The sequence below is a fragment of the Xenopus laevis genome, chromosome 3S (genome assembly GCF_017654675.1).
Source record: "Xenopus laevis strain J_2021 chromosome 3S, Xenopus_laevis_v10.1, whole genome shotgun sequence".
NCBI classification, from domain to species: Eukaryota; Metazoa; Chordata; class Amphibia; order Anura; family Pipidae; genus Xenopus; species Xenopus laevis.
In genome coordinates this window covers 1,178,549-1,206,470 of record NC_054376.1, presented here as the reverse complement: position 1 = coordinate 1,206,470, position 27,922 = coordinate 1,178,549, and the positions used below count along the sequence as shown (strand labels likewise).

The window sequence follows — 27,922 nt, the reverse complement described above, 5'->3', positions numbered from 1 at the left end:
TCTCTGTACAGACTATGAGCAAACTTAGGGACTGTTCCTGCTGAATTGTGCTTAGTACAGGGAATACCTATGTACCATAGTTTTATGGGATCTCTCTGTACAGACTATGAGACACTGTCCCTGCAGATCACTAGAATCTCATAAAGAAGGAAAGCTGCTGTTTCCAATATTGGATCGTTACCACTGTTAGACATTACACATTATGGTCAATAACCAATAGTCTTTATTATTCATTACATTATTTCTTCAAATATTCAGATTCACGAAATTTTGATGGTAACAATTTTGCAAAAAACAAAACCCCAGTCGATATGGAAAAAGAAATAGAATTTTCAGGCTAATATATGATGAAGAAACAAGTACAATTGCAGAGTTGTATAGTTCCGTCAGACCATTGCAGAGAAACATTGAGCAGATTTCTGTGTTTCAAGAAAACCAACATTTTTTGGATTTATTTTTTCATTTATAGACCGGGTTGTGTTTGTTCCGCCCCCGGTTGAGGTCGGTAACCAAAAGGCAAAGTAGTAAAGTCGTCGGTTAGTTGGCGTTTGGTGTAAACGCACTTTAATGTTTTGCGCAGGGGGCGGGTCTCTATTTGCCAGTATCTGTCTCTGGTAATGACCGGCTGTTGTAAAGTGATTTTCCTCTGTTCATCCCGGTTGGCGTTTTCGGGGAAATCCAACACCAGATCCTTTAGAGAATCAAAATGAAGGTGTTGAACGGTTGAGGCATTTAGGGTGATGCCCTTGACCTTCAGGCAGGTTTTACCAGTCGACAACTTGTACCCGTAGGTTTTGGGTCCGGCAGAGACAAACTCGGTGATGTGGGTGTCGTCGGGAAGTTCGCTGGTAAGTTCTCCTAGATAATCGCCCAATGGTGGATCCCACTCATCGCCCTTGCTGATAAAAATCACCGAGTCCGTGTCGTGGTACAGACACCGCTCCTGGAGCCGCTCCAGGACATTGTATAGTTGTAGCCGGGCGTAGGCCGTGGTAAAGCAAGCGAGGAAGATATTGGAGTTGCGTCCGATGGAGGGAAAGCCGTCGACATACTTCCAGTGGACAATGGCCGTTTCTTCACCCATGAATTCGAAAGAGGAGACGTCGTATTCCGGTAAAAACATATAACGGAAAAACTCCCCTGGGTCGCTAACGACTGTTGTATTAGGTAAGTTCGTTTTCTGCCCAAATTTGCCCCACAGGGAATTCAGAAACAATTTAGCAATTTGCCTTCTTGCCGGGTTTACAGCGATATGTTCCTCGCGTAACTCTACGCCTTCTTTGTCTCGATAATCGCTTATATACTTCTTCCTTTGTTCCTCGTCTTTACACCAACTGGGATATCCCGACGCCTCCTGTTTGTCCCGGAGATGTAGGTTAATGTACCCCTCAAACAGCTTCGTTGTTTGTTGCTCGAAATGCCAAACTTCATAGGTTTCGGCCAATGTGTAGCCCTTCTCTAGAGCCAACTGGATTTCCATTGTGCACCAGGTTCCCGTCAGTGCTCGTTCCTCGTCGCAGTGCTGACACTCTGTGGCCTGACCGTTGGTGGCGCACGTGTAGCACAAAGGAAACACAAGCTTTTCATTCATCTTTACTGGAAGGACAGGAAAAAACAGATGTTTCGGGGGGTACACTTTAACTTTAGCGATGCCAAAATATGTACCAAAATCTTTAAACTTATCTTGGTAAATAACTGGGTGGCCCACGGGGTAGGCCTTTGTCTTATTGATGAAGGGGTACAGACTGGTAAAATCATAGTAAAATATCTTCTCCCCTGGGGCTGCTTTGTGGTACAGTTTGACGGCATTTGTCCGACCACCATAAAGTGCGTCACGGGGCTCGAGGGGCTCAGGAAAGTTAATTTTGTGTAGAAAGTGGTCTTCTACTTGCAACTCTTTCCACTCGTGTTCCCAGATCTCTCGGACTTGGTACCCTCGGGACTGCAGGTATTTCTTTCGACATTGGGTTTTGAGGTGCAACTGACCGTATGTGGTTTTTGTAACAGGATTCTGATCAGTGGAATTGTAGCACTGGGGGCAGCCGTGATAGAAACACCCGTGGAATTCAAAAGCTGTTCTTGTTTTATCAATTTCGGCAAAGCCGTCCAAGAAATAGTCACCGACTTGTTTCTCACCACCTTCCAGAGCGTGTTCTATTTTGATGTGTTCCGTGTGGGCGATGTACGTTAACCACTGGATGGACGGCGTGGAGAAGCGCTTCTGCGTTTTATGATAATTGTCCGAGGGTAGAATAGCGATTGTATTTTCAGTTAGAAACTTAAACTTGAACATGGCCATGCACACCGAGGCCAATGTGGTGAGTTGAAAGGGGTCTACTTGGATTGTCTTTTGGGGATTCTTTGGGTCCTTCTCCATTGTCATTTCCATCACCCTGTCCCTGAAACAGACGCACGCTTTCTTCAAGATATTGACATCCTTCTGGCAATATTTCCTAAGTTCAGCCTGAAAATTAAATTCACTGTTTTTGTTTTCCTCGTACCAAGCCATAAATTCTTCTCTTTCATCTGGCATCATATTCTCCTGCCCAAAATTCTCATGAGAAGGCATTGGACCGACGTAGGCTTGGTTGGCAGCTGTATTGAAGAAATGTGGGAAATATCCCTTGGTATCGTCAAATCCCATGGCCTTTGGCAGCTTGCTAAGCTTCATGGGAAGGAAATTGAAAGAGTCAATAAATCGAATCTTGAAATCAGCCACGGTGACGCACAATAGTTGACCACCTTTTGCTAGAAACTTTAGCTTGATGTTCTCCTTGAGCAGCTCCTGCACCACAAAGTAGGCGTCGTACCTGCCGGCGTTGTGCGCTATGAACGAAAACCCAGTAAACTTCCTCCGTAAAAATGTTTTTCTAAAATCCTTCAGGCAGTCGGGTCCTTGGAACTCCCAGTAGTCTTGAGAATCCAATTTTAAAGCGTATATATAATTTGGAACATGGCTGTTATTTTCTTGGCTACATTCACAGTCGTAAACAATGTATTTGTCTGACGTTTCCGGTTGACTCTTTCTCATGAAGCACCGGTGGCCGTCAAAAGTTTCAACATATAGGAAGCAAGTCCGACACTGGGAACCTTTGCATTTCTTTACGTCGTGTTCACAATCAGTGTAACGTCTGCACTTGACACAATACCGTTGTTTCTTACACAGGTTCTTTTCTGATTGGAGGAGGGCTTTGTGCAGTTCAAGACATTCTATTGAGCGGCAAATGATGCGGCAGTTCCGGCACCTTTGCTCTTCAGTTGACACCTCGGGGCAGTCCCGTCTGTGGCACGCCTTACAAAAATACTTGCATGAATGGCGCCCTTTGCCGTGGAACTGCGTGTTACAGTATTCGCAGAAGTAACTGTATCCACAAAATGCGGTTATATTTTTAATTCCGTAGTAATGTTCCTTGTGCAGCAATAGGAATATAATTGGCTCTTTGCAGGGGTTGTCGGTGTAGAAAAATGTCCATTTTCCGTGTTTGTAGTTCAGCACTTTAATGGTCACCTGCAGATGTTTCTCAAAAGCAGGAATGTCACTTAAACTGACTAAGCGATTGGCCGGGATCTCCAGAGCATCATGAATCTCTTTGGCTTTCTGCATTAGCGTGGCCTCAGTAATGTAGCCCTCACTCGTCAATGCACAGATGCTTGCGGCCAGACACAGGTTTCCTTCATTGTAGTTAAAGTCGATGAGCCAACGTTTTTTTTTTTCAATTAAGTCACTGGCGGGTATTGAAGTGAGAGCTCTTCGGTCTTTACTGCCACCTTTTGGATTCTTTACAATGATGACAAGAAGTTCTAAAAGATCATTAGAAAGGAAGTCCGCGTTACTCTGTAGCATGTTCGCCACATTCCTCAGAAATGACCGAGCATTGAACTCTTTATTAGATTTTCTTTTTGAATATATTGGATTTCTGAATCCTTCTCCACTGAGTCGTAGCTGTATATGATCACTGGGTCCAGTCCTCGCCAATATACTGTTCAGTAACTCCTGGACAGCCGTGTGCATGGCCCCTATTGCTGCATTGAAAGACTCAATTCTTTCCAAGTTTACAAAGCGGAAACACTCAGTGATTTCTACCGCATTAAAATAGCCACGTTCTCGTTCATGGCGGCGAATTTGTTCTAAATGCACCAGAGCATCAACATTGACATTGTCTTCTACTGACTGTGTGGGAATGTTGGGGTTTTCTGGCCCCGTACTCTGATGGGCACTTGGTGGCCAATCTACAGAAGATGTTGAGGCAATTCCATCCACGTCCTGTGAATGTGTTGCTAGAGGTGCTGATATTTCAGCTTTTCTCTCTTGCACAGTTGGTTCTGGTGACTTCATGGACATTTCACTACCGTTTTTCAATACAAGAGTCATGGAATGAGAAGAAGACATTTCAGTATATACAGGAAGGGGCAGAGATGTTTTTGAAGGGTCATCCAATACAGAGGACACACTAAGTACTTCCATTCCAGCTGGGTTCTCTTGTACAGTATCTAGAGTCATTTGAGGTGTATTTTCCAAAACCGAAAATGGATTAATATTCTCCAATTCAGATGGAACAGAAGGACTGGTAGACATTTTTTGAACGTTCTCCAGCTGAGAAGATACAATTGATGCAGCCCTGTGATCAAGACTTTCCAATACAGAAAATGCATGAGGAGCAGCACATATTTCCATAGGAGCCTCCAGTGAAGAAGATGCAGAAGGTGGAGCCCTGTGATCAGGATTTGCCGACTCAGAAGGCACATGAGGAAAATCAGACATTTTAGGAAGACTCTCCAATATAGGAGGATGGATATTAATTCCAGTAGGATTGTCCAATTCAGAAGGACCCAGAAGAGTATCAGTCATTTCTGTGGTATTTGTCAGTATAGAAAGTAGAAGGGGAGCAGACATTCCAGTCTTCACTACAGAAGGTGATATTAAAGAAGAAGAAGACATTTCAGGGGTATTCTCCAATACAGAAGGAACAGTAGGTTGGCGAGTTTTTGTTGTAGTCTCAGGTTCAGCCAATGGAGAACATTTACGCTTTCTACTGACTATTGTATCCCTTCTTGCTTCCATGCATGGTTGCTGGTAATCTCCAGTGCCACATCTGCCTGATCTGCTACCGGACATGTCTATTCTGCACGTTTAGTTGACCTTTATACTCTGATAAATTTATCTGCTCAAACAGTTGTAATTATTGAGTCTTTAACTTGGTTTAGCATGAAACCTCTTCTGGTGGTTGAACCTCTCGGTCTTGGGTTGTATTAGTTGATAAATTCAGAAGGACCTTCTGCAAGTGTTGTTGGACTTGGTGGAGTCACAGACGTCACAAGCAGTAGTAGCAATGCTCTGCAGATATTTTCGCTGCTTTAATCTTCTTTTAGCCTTCCTGAAAACTAGAATTCATAAGCGTTGGTTAAAGAAATACACATATCAGACTGGGCTCATATAACAGATATATCCAAGTTAAGGGCAATATTGGCCAACTCTTACCTTTAAGTGTCCATAGTAATCCAAAATATCGGTATCCACTTCAACAGGATGAGGATGTCTCTACTTCCACAAGTGTCAACTGGAATAACACGAATTAGAGAGTTCATCAGCGAAAGGTTCTTCCAACCCAACTCCCATGATGTCTAGTCAATCAAAGACATAGCCCCCCCCCACAAGCTCATTTGTACCATTGGCATTTCTTCTGCAATGTGTATGGTGGTATTAATTGATGCTTGGTAGAAGGTTAAAGGGAATCTGTCGTCATTTTAAACTTTTTTTTTTTTTTTTTTTGCATTTTTATAAAAAACCCACATCCATAAAGACTGTGTGGCAAATAAAATGTTAATCCACAAATCCATGCATAAGTTCTTTTAGTTTGTATTTTGTCATGGGGGCTTCCATTTGTGCTCATTACACATTCATCGTGTGCTGCTCTAACAGCAGGCGCAGCATTACCTGTGTGCTTGGAGGCAGCCACTCTGTAATGAAAAGCCAGGTCCCTGCACTACCACATGAGAATCTAGCCCCTCCCCTCTCTGCCCATGCCTGTGATGTTTGGAGGAGAGAGGTCACATGGTTTGCAGGGAACCAATTACTTTCACTTTCCTACGTCCTGCTCTACAGCTGCACTAGCTCCTCCCACAGACACTATCAAAGCTCCTCCCCTTCTGTAAGTTTGTTCTCTCCTTGCTGCCTTCCTAGTTAGTTTTACTGGTTACTAGATGAGCTAAAGGAGCTGTGAGTTCCCTCTGCTAATATCCACCTCACACACACTGCGCTCCTTTCCTGCCTGCAATACTTCTTTTTTACTTAAAGCGATACTGTCATGGGAAAAAAAAAACATTTCAAAATGAATCAGTTAATAGTGCTGCTCCAGCAGAATTCTGCACTGAAATCCATTTCTCAAAAGAGCAAACAGATTTTTTTATATTCAATTTTGAAATCTGACATGGGGTTAGACATATTGTCAGTTTCCCAGCTGCCCCTGGTCATGTGACTTGTGCTCTGATAAACTTCAGTCACTCTTTACTGCTGTACTGCAAGTTGGACTGATATCACCCCCCTCCCTTTCCCCCCAGCAGCCTAACAACAGAACAATGGGAAGGTAACCAGATAGCAGCTCCCTAACACAAGATAACAGCTGCCTGGTAGATCTAAGAACAACACTCAATAGTAAAATCCAGGTCCCACTGAGACACATTCAGTTACATTGAGTAGGAGAAACAACAGCCTGCCAGAAAGCATTTCTCTCCTAAAGTGCAGGCACAAGTCACATGACTTGGGGCAGCTGGGAAATTGACAATATGTCTAGCCCCATGTCAGATTTCAAAATTGAATATAAAAAAATCTGTTTGCTCTTTTGAGGAATGGATTTCAGTGCAGAATTCTGCTGGAGTAGCAGCATTCTGCACTGAAATTTTTTTTTTCCCATGACAGTATCCCTTTAACTACTTACTGCCTCCTTTCTCCTCAGCTATTTTAACCCTTCCTAGACTTCCTCTTAAATTTTCCTGGTTTTCAAGTATGTCCTCCTTATTGTATCTTTTTTTTCTATTCCCTGTCATTAGTCCTGGGAGTGGACTCCTGTGTTTCTGCCACTCATTTTTGTGTAAACAAATATAAATAAACTATCTATATAAAATATTTTTTCCAGTGCCCAAAATGAATTGTGTGTGTGTGTATATATATATTTTTGAAACGTAAGTGGGGGCAGTGATCACAGGACTATCTTATTTCAGTCCTTCTGAAGTTGTGTTATCTTGATTCCTGCCTATTGTACAATTGACAGGCTCAGCAGACAAGGCTCTATTTACATTACAGCAGCTGTAGGAGGGAGGGGCAATGACATCACTCCAACTTGCAGCGCAGCAGTAAAGTGTGACTGAAGTTTATCAGAGCACAAGTCACATGACTGGGGGCAGCTGGGAAATGTCAAAATGTCTAGCCCCATAGCAAATTTTAAAATTAGATATAAAAAAAATCCATTTCTTGTTTTGAAAAACGGATTTCAGTGCAGGATTCTGCTGTAGTAGCACTATTAACTGATTAACTGAATTTTCCACGACAGTATCCCTTTAAAGACCTTTTTGTCTCTCCATCAAAGAAGCTATTTGATTGTTCCAGGAACTCAACATCTCCTGCTCCATAGTTGAGGTCCAGCTTCAAATTGAACATCTGAGGGTTGGTTCACAATAATAGGATGTGTTTGTAGAATGGAGGGCAGGCAGGCCCGGACTGATAATGTCTTAACGGGCAAATGCCCGTGGGGCCGCTCTGTTTTTTATTAAGTGGGGGCCGCTCCTGATCTTATTGTCGGGGACTTGTAACTTTCAGTACTCCTAGAAACCCGACCAAGTTCCCTTCCACCAGGTCCGGACTGAGAATTAAAATAGGCCCTGGCATTTCAGGTACACAGAGGCCCAATCAGCCGACATCAGGGATCCCCAACCTTTAGAACCCGTGAGCAACATTCAGAAGTAAAAGGAGTTGGGGAACAACACAAGCATGAAAAATGTTCATGAGGTGCCAAATAAGGGCTGTGATTGGCCATTTAGTAGCCCCTATGTGTATTGTCAATCTACATTAAGACTCTGTTTGGCAGTACACCTGGTTTTTATACAACCAAAACTTGCCTCCAAGTCTGGAATTCAAAAATAATCACCTGCTTTGAGGCCACTGGGAGCAACATCCAAGGGGTCGGAGAGCAACATGTTACTCACGAGCTACTGGTTGGGGATCACTGGCCTACATAGTGGCCCAAACAGCCCCCACCAGCCCACTAAATACTGACTTTCAATGGGACCTTATAGCAGCCCCTCTGGCATTTGCCAGAACCCACAGATTGTCAGTCCGGGCCTGTGTTCCACCAGCCCTTAGTACTGACTTTGTGGACAAACCTCCCAACATTTTGGAAGTAAAAAGAGGGACAAAAAAATTTTTTCCACACGTAGCGCAGCAATTTCTGACCACACCCCTTTCTGTGGCCACACCCCCTAATTACCATGTTTGTTTTACAAAATTTGGCAGGTTATGAAAGTTTGAAAATATTTCTCCTTATCTGAACTGTGTTTTTGTGTCTCAAAATTGTTACAAAGTATCTTATTTGCACCTGTTAGCTGTTCTGGGCTCTCTGCTAAAAGCCAATTAAGTGAGAAACTTTGTTTCTTTTTCTGGCTGTTCAGTGCATAGAAAAGAGGGACTTTCCAGTACAAATGAGGGACTGCGGGTTGAGCTGTCAAAAGAGGGACTGTCCCTCTGAAAAAGGGACAGTTGGGAGGTATGTTTGTGGAGCAGTGAGACGGATCTTTCTGCAGCTGTGGTGTCTCCTGTACGGCTCCTAACAATCGGCTCTGGGCTAGCAGGCTACAGTACAAACAGCAGACATGATCAGTGGATTGCAGAGTGGGCACCACATTGCCCCGTATGCTGTTTGAGGCCTGTCAGAAAGATGTTTTAGTGAGTGGACTATCATGAAATGCAAAGGCCCCTGCCTGTGTCATTTGTCATTTGTCTGGATGTTGGTAATAGGGCAGTTTCTGGGCAGAAGGAATATGGGGGGGGGTCAGGGAATGAAGTGGGGGGACTGACCTCCTCATGAGAATTACAGGGATTTCAGCTGGAATGTATCATTTGTGTGTTATAGACTGGGCTGAGGATTATTAGTCTGCTTCCATGGCTGCCCTTTTCTGTTTCCTTACAACTGCCGGTTTACTGAGCTCTGTGTGTGTGTGTTTGGGGGGGTCGTCTGACCCCTTCTCCCCCCCCCCAGCTGTCTTGGGGTTGCTTGTCCTCCCGGGTCACTCACTTGACAGTCACCTGTGCTGTCTAGAGTCACTTGAGATAGGGACAAGTTCATTATAATTGATAAGAAGAAAATTACCGGCACTCAGAACTCCATGCAAGCGGGCCAGGCACTGTGTGTTTATTAAACATAACATTCGAGGTTAGACTGACGTAGGGGTACGCCCCCTGAAATATTACGTTTAATAAACACGCAGTGCCTGGGTAAGTGCCGGTAATTTTCTTTTTATCACGTATTGCTGAGGGTGCCAATTCCCCTTTTTTTTTACTGAGCACCGGACCAATTTTGGCATGAGAGGGCAGGGTGTGCTGGTGGGTTTTGGAATTGTGCAGAACTATAGGTCCCACGCAGGGTGCGGCCACTTTGCACAGTGATTTGTCTAAACTGGAAAACTGGGCAGCAAACTGGAAAATGAGGTTCAATGTTGATAAATGCAGGTTATGCACTTTGGCAAAAATAATATAAATGTAAGTTATACACTAAATGGCAGTGTGTTGGGAGTTTCCTTAAATGAGAAGGATCTAGGGGTCTTTGTAGATAACACGTTGTCTAATTCTGGGCAGTGTCATTCTGTGGCTACTAAAGCAAATAAAGTTCTTGTATAAAAAAGGGCATTAACTCAAGGGATGAAACATAATTGTGTCTCTTTATAGGTCCCTGGTGAGGCCTCATCTGGAGTATGGGGGCAGTTTTGGACTCCAGTCCTTAAGAGGGATATAAATGAGCTGGAGAGAGTGCAGAGACATGCAACTAAACTGGTTAGAGGGAGGGAAGAGTTAAATTATGAGGGGAGACTGACAAGGTTGGGGTTGTTTTCTCTGGGGGAAAAAAGGCGCTTGTGAGGGGACATGATTAGACTTTACAAGTACATTAGAGGACATTATAGACAAATAGCAGGGGACCTTTTTACCCATAAAGAGAATCACGTACCAGAGGCCTCCCCTTCAGACTAGAGGAAAAGAAGTTTCATTTAAAGGAACAGAGTAGGGGGTTCATCACAGTGAGGACAGTGAGGTTGGGGAATGCACTGCCGGGTGATGATTCAGTTAATGACTATAAGAGGGACTTGGATGATTTCTTGGACAGACATAATACAAAGGCTATTGTGATACTAAACTCTATAGTTAGTATAGATATGGGTATATATCATTTATGTGACAGTAGGGAGGGGTGTGTGTATGGGGCTGGGTTTTCATTTGGAGGGGTTGGACTTGATGGACTTTGTCTTTTTTCAACCTGATCTAACTGTGTAACTATGTAACTGTGTAACAGACCAAAAGGCAGGATGGTACTTCCCTAATTTGCAAATTCCCTTTCTCCCCCCCCCCCAACAATCAGTGCAGATGAATGCTGGATACAAATCCCCCTTATGGTGTTTATTACTTTACTATGTTCAGTTCCCCAAAATTCCCTCATCAAAACTGTTGCAAGGATTTGCCTGGCTTTCCTCTGTTTTCCCACTGTGACACCATTCACCCTTTTCTTCCCTTAAACAGCCATTCTGATTTTTAACTATCAAAAAAATAGGACTGATATACACGGAATTGTTTTTGTGCCATCTTCCTATGAGTTCTGGGGTATTATACTCGGAAATGCCTTTGTGCCATCTGTTATGAGTTTTGGGGTACATTATACATTATGGGGCAGATTTACAAAGCTCGAGTGAAGGATTCGAATTAAAAAAACTTCGAATTTCGAAGTGTTTTTTGGGCTACTTCGACCATCGAATGGGCTACTTCGACCTTCGACTACTACTTCGACTTCGAATCGAACGATTCGAACTAAAAATCGTTTGACTATTCGACCATTCGATAGTCGAAGTACTGTCTCTTTAAGAAAAACTTCGACCCCCTACTTCGGCAGATAAAAGCTACCGAAGTCAATGTTAGCCTATGGGGAAGGTCCCCATAGGCTTGCCTGCGTTTTTTTGATCGAAGGATATTCCTTCGATCGTTGTATTAAAATCCTTCGAATCGTTCGATTCGAAGGATTTAATCGTTCGATCGAACGAATAATCCTTCGATCATTCGATCGTAGGATTAGCGCTAAATCGTTCGACTTCAATATTCGAAGTCGAACGATTTTAGTTCCTAGTCGAATATCGAGGGTTAATTAACCCTCGATATTCGACCCTTAGTAAATCTGCCCCTATATGTGTGCAATTTGCCCCTTGGAACCTGAGGTGCAAACCTTTGTGCTCTTGGAATAGAGAGCAGGCGATCAAATCGCTGTAGATTTAATGATTATAGATCGAATATAGATTCAGATTGAATAAACTTTCCTAGAAGATTGAACTGTCTTTTCTTTAGGAACACGAACTACTGGGCTGGGAAGTCAATTGGTTTCATAATGTTCCCAAAAACTGTTCTTTTTTTTTTTTATATATATATATATATATAGTTTTACATTTCTTAAACATTTTTTACCCATTTGTTTAGCAATTGTGATGTCATATCCTTCCACAAGAATGTTAATGAGTGTCAACATCATTGAACCAAATGATTTCGCTTTTTTTTTTTTTAAAAAAAAAAAAGAAACTACAGTTTTCTTTGGTAAAATATCTGCTTACAAAAAAAATGTATATATTGCTCCCAAAGCAATTTAAGCATTTTTTTTTTTAACTTCTACAATTTATTATCGTTGAGCAGAGCTAGGCCAGAAATCATTTAAAGATCTGCATTTTTTCCCACCCAATTAATGTAGCTAACCCAGAAATCGTCTCAGTGACGTAAGGAATATTTGTTTCATTTTACATTTTTTTTTTAATTTTTTACATTTTATTAAAGGGATACTGTCATGGGAAAAAAATATTTTTTTCAAAATGAATCAGTTAATAGTGCTGCTCCAGCAGAATTCTGCACTGAAATCCATTTCTCAAAAGAGCAAACAGATTTTTTTATATTGAATTTTGAAATCTGACATGGGGCTAGACATATTGTCAATTTCCCAGCTGCCCCTGGTCATGTGACTTGTGCTCTGATAAACTTCAGTCACTCTTTACTGCTGTACTGCAAGTTGGACTGATATCACCCCCCCCCCCCAGCAGCCAAACAACAGAACAATGGGAAGGTAACCAGATAGCAGCTCCCTAACACAAGATAACAGCTGCCTGGTAGATCTAAGAACAACACTCAATAGTAATCCAGGTCCCACTGAGACACATTCAGTTACATTGAGAAGGAAAAACAGCAGCCTGCCAGAAAGCATTTCTCTCCTAAAGTGCAGGCACAAGTCACATGACTTGGGGCAGCTGGGAAATTGACAATATGTCTAGCCCCATGTCAGATTTCAAAATTGAATATAAAGAAATCTGTTTTCTCTTTTGAGAAATGGATTTCAGTGCAGAATTCTGCTGGAGCAGCACTATTAACTGATTCATTATGAAAAAATTTTTTTTTTCCCATGACAGTATCCCTTTAAAGTTGGGTGCAGCTAGTTTAGAAATTGTCTGCGTACCAGAATTTTTCAAATACATTTTAAATATTTTTTTAAAATTTAAGCTCAGCCCAGAAATCTGATTACATAGAAAAGATGATGCGGAATTGTCATATAACAGTTTATAAACTTGTTCCCATTAACTGATCTGGCAGTACTGTTGCTCCAGTCAATATCTGGCTAATTCCCCCATTATCATTACTTTACCTAAAGTAGCAGCCTTTTCTATTTGCATCAGGAGCTTATCCTCGTCACTTACATTAGGGGGTCTATAGTGACTCCTACAATTAATTTGCTGAACTCTTTACAATTGGTGAAGAACTCCACCATAAGACTTCTGCCCCCTCATTTTCTAACATAACCTTCTCCTTTATATTAGATTTAAATCCTGCCTAACATACAGACATACCCCTCCTCCTTTTCTATTGCCTCTGTCCCTCAGAAACAAAGTATAGCCCCTGATATTAACTGCCCAGTCATGTGACTCATTCAGCCATGTTTCAGCCAATCACATCATATTTTCCTTCCATCACCAGCAGCTCCAGTTCTCCCATTTTACCAGTCAGACTCGTTGCATTTGTAAACATACATTTAATACTGGTCCCATATTGAACATATGACATGTGCTCCTCCCTATCCTTAACCCCCAGCCAAATCTCCTCCCCCATTTTCCTTTGCCCACTATCTCATCTAACCTGTCTTCCACTGAATCTTTTACTGAACCCTCCCCCCCCACACCTAGTTTATAATCTCCTCCAACCCTCTAGCCATCTTCTCTCCCAAAACAGCTGCCCCATCATCATTGAGGTGCCCCCATCCCTAGCAAAGAGCCTGTAGCCGACTGAGAAATCAGCCCAGTTCTCCCAAAACCCAAAACCCTCCTCCCTACACCAATCTTTCAGCCTCACATTAATCTCCCTACACTCCCACTGTCTCCTTAGTGTTGCTCGTGGCTCAGGGAATATCTCTGAGAAAATTACCTTGGAAGTCCTCGCCCTCAGCTTTACACCTAGTTTTATAAAATCCTTCTTGAGGACTTCACCACCTCCTCTAACTTTGTCATTGGTACCTATGTGTACCCCAACTCCCGGGTCTTCCCCAGCCCCTCCCAATAATCTGTCCACTCGTTCCACCACATGCCGAACCCTACACCAGGCAAGCAGCAGACTGTTGGGCATGTAGGGGCCTTGCGACAGATTCCCCTATCCACCTTTCTAATAATTGAATCCCCTATAACTAGAACCTGCCTTTCCTTCCTTGCACTCCCCCCACCACCCGTATTAGAGACACTGCCCCCGGGGTGCTCCGAGAGTGAGCCTGCTCCACACATGTCAGTTGAGAGTTTTCCTCCCCAGTATCTTCAGCCAAAAATGCGAATTTACTGTTTCGCACAAACTATGGACCAGTCCCCCTACCCTTGTGTCCCCTACTTCCCCTCCTGACTGTCACAAACCTTCCTCCCTCATTAGCCTCCACTGCCCCTTCTCCTCCCCCCACTACACTACCCCCTGCCAGTGGTTGCTCTGTGACCTCCTTTCCTCCCCCACATTTGCCCCTCAGTCCTGCAAGTTCCCCCTGCAGCTCAGATTCCAAGATGAAACCCCAGCGACATCTCTCACATGTAAATACTGCCTGGAACTGCTGCTCCAACACCACATACATGTGACACTGAGTGATACCAGCCACTCACACTCATATTTACACTGCTACTTACACTCCCCCAAGTGCAATTCCTCACAAACGCCTTAAGGTTTTTAACACTTAATTCACAGGCAACACTCGCTTAGCAGCTCCCACACTCGCTTTGTGATCACAGAATTAAAGGAATCAAAGCCCAGAACCCAAAGTCTGATCAGAATTTACCTAATTAATTCCTCCCCCTTAATTATCAGACAGAGAGAAAAAAGAAACGCTATTCGTTACCAGCACTAAAACAACCCCTTATTAACTTTTTTTTTTTTAAAAAAATGTTCCCCTTAGAAACTCAGGATAAAACATGTTAATGATTAAAACAGACAACAATAGGGGGAGGCGGCTACTTACAATAGAAAGGAGCCTCGGCGCACTCAGGTCGGAGTCTTCTCTGCTGTAAGAAATGGCGGGATAGCGGTTTTTATTTCGCCACTAAACCCCTCCCACCCTGCATAGTGATGAGTCACCCCATGATGAAATACCCCGAGGGCCCCTCTCTGCATTGGGGGAGTTTGTGGCAGTTTGTGGTAGTTTTGGAATTCCCCATCGGATGTGACAGAGCAGATTCTTTAATGAGCGGATTTATCCGAATCCCTGAATCCGAAGCTCCTCCCACAAAGAGCAGCCGAAGGGACAATGTCATATTCTATATTCTATATTCTATATTCTATATGGGCATTCAGGAGGGTCTGGGATCCAGTGTAACAAATTTAGGAGGGGCTTTTTTGGTTCTTATAGAGAAAGAAAATCCCACCTGCCAGGCCAGCAGCACCGACAAGTCTGACACCCCAAATATGGCTCCGAGCGTAGAGAGCTGGTTCTGTCAGTTACACTGGGCTACGACAGAACTACTACTACTACTAATAATAACTCATAATAATAATAATCATAATAATAGCTAATAATAATAACATTAAATAAAAAATTAATAATAATAACTAATAATAATAATAACTAATAATAATAATACAAAAAACTAATAATAATAACTAATAATAATAATAACTAATAATAATAATAAAAAACTAATAATAATAATAACTAATAATAACAGGTGGGTTTTGCCCGTGTGCAGTGTGTCAGCTCCCAGGGCAAGTGCTGCTGTATCTAAAGCCTCAGACTCCTGGTACATAGCGACATCTAGTGGCCGCTGCACATTAAAGGGCAAATATGCACCCGTGGAGACTCCTTTTCAACATGATGGACATAAATTGAATTTTTCGCCCCATTCTGTCTGTTCTTTTAATTAAACACTAAAAACCCAAGTTTATTCTTTTTTTGTTTTATAAATCAGTAACGAGGAATTGCTTTTGCCTTCCCAATTATTATCTCACCTGTAATTGGTTGAGACATAATTAGCTCTGTATAAACAACCCCCTCCCTCTTTCCTAAGACTGCTTTGGATTACAGATAAAGATCTCCCCCGGGTTCATCCTTGTCCCATAAATTGGACTTTTCCAGCTTCTCTTTCCCTGACACTGGACTCTGTGTCCCACGGGAGTTAATATGTTGTCAGTAACAGGTATGTGGGTCCCCTCAGGTGGGTCCCATCCAGGATTAAGGGCTGTACCCCTGGAGCAACTCCTGTGAAAAAGGTAAGCACTGGGGCTCAAGGGGGTGGGGCAGCATGGCAGGTAAAGAATCGCCCCTGTCTGCACCCCAACTTCACTAACCTGTTGACTTACCTCTGGGTTCCAAACTAGTCCAGAACTGAGGGCTCCATCTGCCAAAGTGGCGTCTCAAGAGGAAGTTCCAGGGGTTCCCCCACATTTTATAGACAAGGGACAATGAGCTGGGCTCCCCCGCAGGAATCTTTTTGGGGTGGTCTGGCTCTCATCATTCATTGCTGCACCCACTAAACCCCCAGCCAGGGTGACTGTCGACCAGGGGCGGCTTTGGGTTTTATGGGGGGCCCAGGGTGCAGAACAAGAAGCGAAAAACCCACGACGGAAAAGAATGAAGACGACCAGGGGTGGGGCTTGGGGTGGGCGGGGCAATGTTGTTGTATTGGGCCCTGTGATTCCTGATGGCGGCCCTGTGTCTGTGTGGGTGGGATTTGGGGTGGGGCTTGGGTGGGCGGGGTCCCAGAAAATGTTGTTGTACAGGGCCCCAAGATTTCTGATGGCGGCCATGTGTCTGTGGGGGTTGGACCTGGGTGGGGCTTGGGGGCTGGGGTGGGTGGGGGCCTGTGATTCCTGATGGCGACCAATAAACAGCGAGCCTGACAGCGGCCCCTCGTCAGTAATGTTGGCAAGTTACAATTGAGAGTTTGAGTCCCTGGCTAGTGGGTGGCTAGTGCTCCAGCTACAATGTTTCTCGTGCCTTTAAAGGAATCCTGTTATCGGAAAACATGTTTTATTTTCAAAACACATCAGTTAATAGTGCTACTCCAGCAGAATTCTGCACTGAAATCCATTTCTCAAAAGAGCAAACTGATTTTTTTATATTCAATTTTGAAATCTGACATGGGGCTAGACATATTGTCAATTTCCCAGCTGCCCCAAGTCATGTGACTTGTGCCTGCACTTTAGGATGGAATTGCTTTCTGGCAGGCTGCTGTTTTTCCTTCTCAATGTAACTGAATGTGTCTCAGTGGGACCTGGATTTTACTATTGAGTGTTGTTCTTAGATCTACCAGGCAGCTGTTATCTTGTGTTAGGGAGCTGCTATCTGGTTACCTTCCCATTGTTCTGTTGTTTGGCTGCTGGGTGGGGGGGTGATATCAGTCCAACTTGCAGTACAGCAGTAAAGAGTGATTGAAGTTTATCAGAGCACAAGTCACATGACTTGGGGCAGCTGGGAAATTGACAATATGTCTAGCCCCATGTCAGATTTCAAAATGGAATATAAAAAAATCTGTTTGCTCTTTTGAGAAATGGATTTCAGTGCAGAATTCTGCTGGAGCAGCACTATTAACTGATGTGTTTTGAAAAAATGTTTTTCCCATGACAGTATCCCTTTAACTGACCCTGATTTATCATCAATTGGCACAAATTCACAGTCAGATGAATTTTCTATGTTTTCATTATTTGCTGCTGAATGAGCCCCAGGTGCTTGGCCAATGGCTAAAGAGGGAAAGGCCTAGTTATTAATTATTGTGTACAGGAAAAGCAGCAGGAGGGCAGCACGTTGCTATGGTTACGTCATGAGCAGCTCAGTCCCACACAATGGATTTTCCTGCAGGAATAAAATCCCAGGGTCACTTGCCCTTTATCCACAAGCCACGCCTCTCCCCTGCTTTCTCTCCCCACGTCACACTGCGAGGGCGGAACTATCGGGGAGTAGATTCACTTTCGGGGCGGGGCGCGTCCCATTACATTCCGAATTCAGCCAATAGGAGAAGCGAAAGTGCTCTGACGTCACCGGCGAATCCCCGTGGTATTTATAGCTCGTATTTAAAGAGCCCCTGGGAGTCTCCGGCTCAGGCCTATGAGTGTGGGACCGGCAGCGCCGCCTCTTCTTCCCTCCAGCCCGTGAGTCTGGGCCTCTCTCCCGGGAGAAATGAAGCCGTGAGCCCGAGACAGCAGCGAGTAAGTGCGGGGAATCCTTCCTGATCCTCAGATCTGACCCACCGCGGCTTTTGTTCCCTCAAATCTCCTCCCCCTTCCGGGTAACTGACTGATCCTCCTTTATCTCCTGCCCCAAGTTATTTAGTCTCCCCCTAATTCTCTCCTTCTGCCCCTTGTCCCCTTTATTTACCCCTTCCCTGTCTCCTGCCCCTTCTGTCACTCAGCAGCCCCCCCCCTGACCCCCTCTTTATACCCCCTCACCCCCAGTCTTATTGCTCTTCTATTGCTCTTTCTCTCATTCCCCAGGGCCTCCCATCTGATCCCCCTTGTAAGCAGCAGTCCTGTCCTGCTTTATGGCAGCTGAGATTCTAGCTATCTGTATAACAGAGCATTCTGTCCCAGTGGCTGCACAGATCCTATCTGATCCCCATTGTAAGCAGCAGTCCTGTCCTGCTTTATGGCAGCTGAGATTCTAGCTATCTGTATAACAGAGCATTCTGTCCCAGTGGCTGCACAGATCCTATCTGATCCCCATTGTAAGCAACAGTCCTGTCCTGCTTTATGGCAGCTGAGATTCTAGCTATCTGTATAACAGAGCATTCTGTCCCAGTGGCTGCACAGATCCTATCTGATCCCCATTGTAAGCAACAGTCCTGTCCTGCTTTATGGCAGCTGAGATTCTAGCTATCTGTATAACAGAACATTCTGTCCCAGTGGCTGCACAGATCCTATCTGATCCCCATTGTAAGCAGCAGTCCTGTCCTGCTTTATGGCAGCTGAGATTCTAGCTATCTGTATAACAGAACATTCTGTCCCAGTGGCTGCACAGATCCTATCTGATCCCCATTGTAAGCAGCAGTCCTGTCCTGCTTTATGGCAGCTGAGATTCTAGCTATCTGTATAACAGAACATTGTGTCCCAGTGGCTGCACAGATCCTATCTGATCCCCATTGTAAGCAGCAGTCCTGTCCTGCTTTATGGCAGCTGAGATTCTAGCTATCTGTATAACAGAACATTCTGTCCCAGTGGCTGCACAGATCCTATCTGATCCCCATTGTAAGCAGCAGTCCTGTCCTGCTTTATGGCAGCTGAGATTCTAGCTATCTGTATAACAGAACATTCTGTCCCAGTGGCTGCACAGATCCTATCTGATCCCCATTGTAAGCAGCAGTCCTGTCCTGCTTTATGGCAGCTGAGATTCTAGCTATCTGTATAACAGAACATTCTGTCCCAGTGGCTGCACAGATCCTATCTGATCCCCATTGTAAGCAGCAGTCCTGTCCTGCTTTATGGCAGCTGAGATTCTAGCTATCTGTATAACAGAACATTCTGTCCCAGTGGCTGCACAGATCCTATCTGATCCCCATTGTAAGCAGCAGTCCTGCCCTGCTTTATGGCAGCTGAGATTCTAGCTATCTGTATAACAGAACATTCTGTCCCAGTGGCTGCACAGATCCTATCTGATCCCCATTGTAAGCTGCAGTCCTGTCCTGCTTTATGGCAGCTGAGATTCTCTCTGTCCCAGTGGACATTGATGATACTGGAGACACAGGGGCCCCAGTTGAGTGATGCTGCTGGTGTGTTTGTGACTAGTGAGTAACCAGATGACAAACTGTTGGTTGGTATTTACAAAGGATCATGTGACCCTGGGATGGGGGTGGTAGAAATAATGTTATTCAGCTCCCAGTTCTGCCCAAGACCAGGTGCCTGTTGTGTTTGGAAAGTGTGAGCTGTAGAACCGGTTGCACCAGCCGGGGCCCCAGTGTCTGGCCCAGATACCAGTCTCGCCCGGGGGTGGGTACGACTGTTTTGCTTTATGACAAACGCTGTTAATCTAGAGGTTACTGAGAATCTTCTGTTTGTTACTGGTCACATTCCTTTTGCTCCTGTCACTGAATCCTGTCTTGTTATTGGCCAGGGCCACACAGGTCAGTCTCACACTTTGTTTTAAAGGCCAACTCCACCCGAAAACTGACTTTGTCTAATGAAGGAAATTGTTATTATATTTGTCCAGGTCCGGACTGAGAATTAAAATAGGCCCTGGCATTTCAGGTACACAGAGGCCCAAACAGCCCCCAGCAGCCCACTAAATACTGACAGTCTATGGCACCTTATAGCAGCCCCTCTGGCATTTGCCAGAACTCACAGATTGTCAGTCCGGGCCTGTGTCTGTCCCTTTCTCTTCTCTGCACTGCTGCCTCTGACTCCTGATACAACTTCCCAATATCCATTCATTCCTCATTCTCACTGGGTTTATAGTTCTGTGTAACTGTCATTGTGTCTGTCCCTTTCTCTGCACTGCTGCCTCTGACTCCTGATACAACTTCCCAATATCCATTCATTCCTCATTCTCACTGGGTTTATAGTTCTGTGTAACTGTCATTGTGTCTGTCCCTTTCTCTTCTCTGCACTGCTGCCTCTGACTCCTGATACAACTTCCCAATATCCATTCATTCCTCATTCTCACTGGGTTTATAGTTCTGTGGAACTGTCATTGTGTCTGTCCCTTTCTCTGCACTGCTGCCTCTGACTCCTGATACAACTTCCCAATATCCATTCATTCCTCATTCTCACTGGGTTTATAGTTCTGTGTAACTGTCATTGTGTCTGTCCCTTTCTCTGCACTGCTGCTTCTGACTCCTGATACAACTTCCCAATATCCATTCATTCCTCATTCTCACTGGGTTAATAGGATTAAGTCCCAGAATGCAGTGTGAGGCTGAGAGTCCCAGGAGGGTGGTAAGTCCTTCACCCTTGAACGTTGTGCAACTATAAAGTGAAAGCTTTAGTGAGCCTCCTTTACAGCCGCTCTATCAGTGGATCCTTGAAAGAGATAAAGAATCACAGAACTTTTACTGCCGTTTCTTTATCTTATTTGTTACTGTTTAGTAGAAATGGGCCAGATTGGTATCGGGGGTTCCTTTGCTCAGATTCATTGTGCCCAGTCCCCAGATATCCAGCAACTCACTGACTCCTATTGGCAGCCGGTGGAACATGGGGGGGAAGGACCCCAATCTAATTTTAATGACCTACATTACTGGGAGTCTGAATTTGATTGGCTGGATATTGTGGCCATGGACTTCTCCTTTTTATTATCACAATGTAGCATTGTCCAATAGGAGCACTGAGCATTCAAGTACAGGCTGATTGATCAGAAGAGCTCACAATCTAACGGGGAATGGAATGCAGGAAAACACAAGGCTTTGGTTGGGCATTGAGACCAATGAGGGAATACAGTGAAGGCCTCCAACTCATTGCGGTTTCTTTTCTCAGATTTGGGGCAAGATGACGGAGTACAAGCTGGTGGTGGTTGGTGCTGGAGGTGTAGGGAAGAGTGCCCTGACCATTCAGCTCATCCAGAATCATTTTGTGGATGAATATGATCCCACCATAGAGGTAAGGCTGGTGTTTGGGTCAGTCCATTGAGCGGCTCTATACGTGGGTCTGTACAAAGCTTTCCATATACTTGTCACCCCCTGCTTTGGAAATGGTCTCACCCCCACTCATATAAGTCTCTTGTTTCGGTCAGGACTCGTATAGGAAACAAGTGGTGATCGATGGGGAGACGTGTCTGTTGGACATTCTGGACACTGCGGGGCAGGAGGAATACAGTGCAATGCGGGACCAGTATATGAGGACCGGCGAGGGCTTCCTCTGTGTCTTTGCCATTAATAACATCAAGTCCTTTGAGGATATTCACCATTATAGGTAAGGGGCCTATTCTGTGTCTTAAATAAATGACATTGCTCTGTACTGCTGGTTCCAACTCCTGACACAGTGTAGGATTAACAGAGCAGCATGGGCTCCATTAACGTGACTTGTTTCTCCCAGAGAGCAGATCAAGCGAGTGAAGGATTCGGAGGACGTGCCGATGGTTCTGGTGGGGAACAAGTGCGACTTGCCCTCCCGGACGGTGGACACCAAACAAGCCCAGGACTTGGCCAGGAGTTACGGGATTCCTTTTATCGAGACCTCGGCCAAAACCAGACAGGTATGACCCGCATGTCTATTCATGGAATTGGCGCTTTTTCTGCAGTCGGGGAGGTTCTGATCTGCTGATACTGCCTGAAGTGTTTGGCTTTTCCAGTGTCTGTGGTCCAAGCTCTTCACCAGGTCCAAATATTGAGTCTCAGATGTGGCCCCTGGGGGGTGTTTAAATCCCGTGAGCTGTAACACGGGAACAGGGAATCACCACTCTGATCCACTTGGCTTAAAGGAGAACTGAACCCTAAAAATGAATGTGGCTAAAAATGTCCTATTTTCTATAGTGAACTTATTGCAGGAGGCTAAAGTTTGAGCTTGTCAATAGCAGCAATGATCCAGGACTTCAAACTTGTCACAGGGGGTCACCATCTTGGAAAGTGTCTGTGACACTCACATGCTCAGTGGGCTCTGATTGGCTGTTGAGAAGCTAAGCTTAGGGCTCGTCACTAATTATCCAGCAGCAGAAAATGAGCTTCCCTGGCTGTAATATAAGCTGATGCTACAGGTTTGCTGATTATTCAATTCTGATGCTAATTGCACTGGTTTCTGTGCTGCCATGTAGTAATTATGTGTATTAATTACTAATCAGCCTTATATTGTGACATTTCTATTCTATGTGTACTGTATATTGTGAGTGGCTCCCTAAGCTCAGTAAGTGACAGCAGCACAGAGCATGTGAATCAGTGAATCAGCAGAAAAGAAGATGGGGAGCTACTGGGGCATCTTTGGAGACACAGATCTTTACTGCTAAAGGGCTGTGGTTGCCTTGGGCTGGTACAGAAGCATAAAACATCATGTACAACATTTCTACCTACTTCTTTATTTAGGCTTTAGTTCTCCTTTAAGAGCTTGCAGTTCTTTTGTAAAAGGAATCCATCTCCTAGACAATTCTGTACAGGCTGTTCTAGACTTTTCGAGACGATTCCTGGCATTGTTTCTCATCTTTATAGAACGCCCCGTTACTTGGACCTTGTGACTGTGCTCAGTGTTAATGTTTTTGGGGGATCCCCACCTGCTTGTGCAGTCTGTGTTGGGTTGGTGCCCAGACAGGTGCCAATCTCTGGGTGCTCTGGTGATGGGTCATTTTCCCTCCTCCCCTCTCTGCATTGGGAAATCCATCTGCTTCCTGGAATTGCGGTGTCCTCTCTGCCCTCCAAATTCAGTGGCTTTTAATGTGAATATAAATATATATGTGTATCAATATGAGGTTGCACTGTGTATGTGTGCATTTGCCTTCATTCACCTTACCTGAAAGCTTAGGGTTCCCTATTGACTAAAAATGACTACCTTACCCAAATCTCCCCCTAACTGACCTTCAGACTGGGCCCCCTTAGCTCATAACAAGGTTACAGATATATAGAAACATTGGGGTAACAGTCACCCTGCTATAGTTCCAGGGGTACCCAGGGTACAAATAAGCACTCACCCCAAATCTCCCCCTAACTGGCCTTCAGACTGGGCCCCCTTAGCTCATAACAAGGTTACAGATATATAGAAACATTGGGGTGTCACCCTGCTATAGTTCCAGGGGTACCCAGAGTACAAATAAGCACTCACCCCAAATCTCCCCCTAACTGACCTTCAGACTGGGCCCCCTTAGCTCATAACAAGGTTACAGATATATAGAAACATTGGGGTGTCACCCTGCTATAGTTCCAGGGGTACCCAGGGTACAAATAAACACTCACCCCAAATCTCCCCCTAACTGACCTTCAGACTGGGCCCCCTTAGCTCATAACAAGGTTACAGATATATAGAAACATTGGGGTGTCACCCTGCTATAGTTCCAGGGGTACCTAGGGTACAAATAAGTACTCACCCCAAATCTCCCCCCTAACTGACCTTCAGACTGGGCCCCCTTAGCTCATAACAAGGTTACAGATATATAGAAACATTTGGGTAACAGTCACCCAGCTATAGTTTCAGGGGTGCCCAGGGTACAAATAAGCACTCACCCCAAATCTCCCCCTAACTGACCTTCAGACTGGGCCCCCTTAGCTCATAACAAGGTTACAGATATATAGAAACATTGGGGTAACATCTGCTATAGTTCCAGGGGTACCCAGGGTACAAATAATCATTCACCCCAAATCTCCCCCTAACTGACCATCAGACTGGGCCCCCTTAGCTCATAACAAGGTTACAGATATATAGAAACATTTGGGTAACAGTCACCCAACTATAGTTCCAGGGTACAAATAATCACTCACCCCAAATCTCCCCCTAACTGACCTTCAGACTGGGCCCCCTTAGCTCATAACAAGGTTACAGATATATAGAAACATTGGGGTGTCACCCTGCTATAGTTCCAGGGGTACCCAGAGTACAAATAAGCACTCACCCCAAATCTCCCCCTAACTGACCTTCAGACTGGGCCCCCTTAGCTCATAACAAGGTTACAGATATATAGAAACATTGGGGTAACAGTCACCCAGCTATAGTTTCAGGGGTGCAAGCCTGTTGATACAATGTAACCAATTATAAAGAATCTGTATCCTTATTGGTGCATTTATATATTGGGAACTTCCTGTAGCTTTTCCCCCCTGTCTCCTGTTCTTCCTATTTCCATGTATAATTCCCAGTACCTGGCAGTGGTGGGAGCAGGTGAGTGGGACCCCCCCCCCCCAAGGCCGTATGATGGTGGGTGCAGTGAGTAAAGGAGTTGTGTGTTTATTACAATGCAGAGAGTGGAGGATGCTTTTTATACATTGGTGAGAGAAATCCGGCAGTTCAGATTGACAAAGATGAGCAAAGAAGAAAAGACTCCGGGATGTGTGAAATTTAAAAAATGTCGGGTAATGTGACGGGGTAAGTCCTCGCTCCTGCGCCCCCCAAACTCTTGCTGGGAATCGGTGGGCGGATCTCTGGCTAATTCAATGGAGCAAAGGGCAGGTGCAAAGGTTCCGATTGGATGATGATTAATCGAATATGGGGGCTTCATCCCGTTAGATGGCTCACGGGGGTCCTATTTACCGATTTCTACATTTGGTTCAGGATTTATTTAACACTTTTTAGTTTAATTGGGCTCATTTTACGGAGCAACGTCCGACATTGAATGTTGGCAAATAGGCCCCACCGTAACCGGGGTGATTGGCTTTTCTCTTTCTGTCGCACAATGTCTTGTTTTCTGATTGGATCACTGTGTGTGAATGAAAGGTCTGCCGGTGCCCCCTATTGGTTGAGCTCATTGGCCTAACAGGGAGATTTGAGCAGCCATCCTCCCATTGGCTCCTGTTTTATTCGGCTGTGTGGAAGATTCCGATCGCTGTTTGGCCAATTCCTCAAATCTTGGCTTTGGTTTATCTCTAATTATTTTTAATTAACCCTCTGACAATCCCTATTCCCTTTAAATCTCAACTGGTTTCCCCTCTTCCTCCAGGGCGTGGACGACGCTTTCTACACGTTGGTCCGAGAAATCCGCAAGCACAAAGAGAAGATGAGCAAAGACGGCAAAAAGAAGAAGAAATCAAAAACGAAGTGTAGCATTTTGTGAATAATCTCCCCCTTGCCGTTGAGTCTAGGCCTGCCCACCGGGATAACCTTGTACATTACACTAAATTATTCACGTTTGTTTACCGATTTAATCTTGTTGTTGTTGGTCGGTGCCGGTGATCCGCACTAAATCCGGTTCTGCGCATGGAACGCACGTTTTGCCATCATTTGAGCTTTTGTTGCTTCCAAATATCTAATCCGATTAGCGGCTTTGGATTTCAGATGATCCCTAATGCCCGTGGCGTATAATGCAATACACTAGTCGGCCGTCCGCTGACCATTCAGGTATCTCGGCACAATGTACTGCACCCTGGTCTCGGTTCTGCAGGAGCCGCGTTGCTTCGCGTCGGTTTAACGGCCGCAGGTTTACAAGTGCGCATAGAGTTGGTAGCAAATACCCAATAAAGTGAAAACTGTACTCAAAATGTGACGGAATGGTGCTATGAGAAGTGACAACGCTCTTTTTCTATACTTGTATATAATCCCGACGCTCCCATCAGTAAGGACTCCTATGGGAATTCCATGGTTACGGATTAACCTGGCAGCTAAAGTGGTGTGCCAATACTAAGAATGGAAGGGGTGGGGGGGTGTCTGCTTGCTCCCTGTCTGAACTAGGATCAACTTTATACTGTAAGGCAGGAGTCCCCAACCGTTTTTTTTTATCTGAGAGCCACATTCAATTTAAAAAAAATTGGGGAGCAACGCAAGCATGAAAAAGTCCATTGGGGAGCTAAATAAGTGCTACGATTGGCTGTTTGGTAGCCCCTATGTGGACTAGTGGCTCTGTTTGGCACTATTCTTAGTTTTTCTGCAATTAAAACTTATTTCCAAGCCTGGAATTCAAAAATAAGCTCCTGTTTTGAGGCCACTAAGAGCAACATCCAAGGGGTCGGAGAGCAACATGTTATAAGGAGACGTTGGGGATCCTCCATGGGAGGCGCTACTGCACCGTGTCTCTAATATTTCATCCGTTTGGTGTCTGAAATAAAACCACTGCAGCAGATTTTACAGTCCAGAACAAGAAATTGGACACGTTTAAACCATGAGCAGTAATCCCAGGAGTAGGGGTGAACCTCTCTGTTTATCCTGGGTGCAAATAGCAGTGGTCTGCTCCGTCTTACCCCGGATATTAGATAGATATAAATATATACACAGTATACTCCATAAAAGAGAGACCCTATTCTATTCAGCCAGAAGGCAAATGTTTATTTGTACCCAATGAAAGGTCTTTTTTGGGAACAGAGACCCCACTATGGTTTAGTAGCAGGGTCAATGCTTTTTTTTTTTTTCTTGGGACGTTATTTTTGAATTCAGATGAAGGGCTTGTGTGTTGAATATAGAGAAATACTGTACACCCCCATGACAAATATTACTGATTGACACCTCATTATTCTATTTCTGAATCTGACCCAATACTCCAGGTCCAATGGTTAATATTCTATTAGAATTCCGTCTGCTGCTGCAATTTTATTATAATCTACCCCCCCCCCCGCTCTCTACTGTGCTGTCGTCTTACTCCGGGTTGGGGGCTTTTTGCATTTGGTGCCCCCCACGCATGGAAGGAGGAACCTTATATGTTTACCTGGAATGTATTTTAACTATTTTTGTATAGAAACCTGCACATTTTTGTACATTTGTGCTTTTTATTTGAATCTGATCTGTTTAATAGGGTGTGCTTGTATTTGGGCCCCGGGGCCACCCCCCTTTAGGGCTGATGACACCATTAACGACAAACTGAAATGACCACTGTTCTAACAACTCTTATTTTCCCTTCATATTTTAGGAGTATATCCTGTGTGATATTGTCATTAATTTTGTTTCTGACTGTAATGCTCCTATTTATTGAAATGTAATTAAATGAGTTCTGGTGATTCTGCTCTTCTCTCTTGCCTTCCCTCAGTGACACTTCCATTGGCTTTGGTGGGGAGGTTGGAAATCAATCCAGGGGTAGTGATGGGGCAGGGACAGAGGTAGTGATGGGACAAGGGTAGAGATGGGGCAGAGGAAGTGATGGGGCAGAGATGGGCCAGGACAGGGGTAGTGATGGAGCAAAGTTATTGATGGGCCAGGACAGGGGTAGCGATGGGGCAGAGATAGGACGGGCCAGGACAGGGTAGAGATGGGGCAGAGATGTGGCATAGGCAGAGATGGGCCAAAGTTAGTGATGGGCCAGGACAGGGGTAGAGATGGGGCAGAGATAGGACACAGGGCAGAGATAGGGCAGGACAGGGGTAGAGATGGGGCAGAGATAGGACAGGACAGGGCAGAGATAGGGCAGGACAGGGGTAGAGATGGGGCAGAGATGGGCCAGGACAGGGGTAGAGATGGGGCAGGGCCAGAGATGGGACAAGGGCAAAGATGGGCCAGGACAGGGGTAGAGATGGGGCAGGGGCAGAGATGGGACAAGGGCAAAGATGGGCCAGGACAGGGGTAGAGATGGGACAGGGGCAGAGATGGGCCTAGAGATGGGACAGGGGCAGAGATGGGCCAGGACAGGGGCAGAGATGGGACAAGGGTAGAGATAGGGCA

General features: G+C 44.8%; 2 protein-coding genes across 4 annotated transcripts; one reads left to right on the top strand and one right to left on the bottom strand.

The window, feature by feature from the left end:
* Window positions 1–205: 205 nt before the first annotated feature.
* On the bottom strand, window positions 206–15,261 carry LOC108712518. Its single transcript, XM_018254726.2, has 3 exons — window positions 14,760–15,261; window positions 5,480–5,558; window positions 206–5,382 (listed from the first exon to the last, which is right to left on the bottom strand). The coding sequence occupies exon 3, from the start codon at window positions 5,114–5,116 to the stop codon at window positions 464–466; it is 4,653 nt and encodes a 1,550-aa protein (XP_018110215.1). The 5' UTR covers window positions 5,117–5,382; window positions 5,480–5,558; window positions 14,760–15,261; the 3' UTR covers window positions 206–463.
* A 2,518-nt stretch (window positions 15,262–17,779) lies between these two features.
* Window positions 17,780–27,264, top strand: krasl.S (Kirsten rat sarcoma viral oncogene homolog like S homeolog). 3 transcript variants are annotated; one of them, XM_041587844.1, is made up of 6 exons: window positions 17,780–17,938; window positions 21,191–21,313; window positions 21,447–21,625; window positions 21,749–21,908; window positions 24,586–24,709; window positions 25,281–25,351. In XM_041587844.1, exons 2-5 carry the CDS (start codon window positions 21,203–21,205, stop codon window positions 24,703–24,705), a joined length of 570 nt encoding a protein of 189 aa, XP_041443778.1. In that variant the 5' UTR covers window positions 17,780–17,938; window positions 21,191–21,202; the 3' UTR covers window positions 24,706–24,709; window positions 25,281–25,351. The 3 variants fall into 3 exon arrangements, with proteins under 3 accessions (XP_041443778.1, XP_041443779.1, XP_041443780.1); XM_041587846.1 differs by having other exon boundaries at window positions 17,901–18,018; XM_041587845.1 differs by lacking the exon at window positions 24,586–24,709 and having other exon boundaries at window positions 17,781–17,938; window positions 25,281–27,264.
* The last annotated feature ends 658 nt before the right edge of the window (window positions 27,265–27,922 follow it).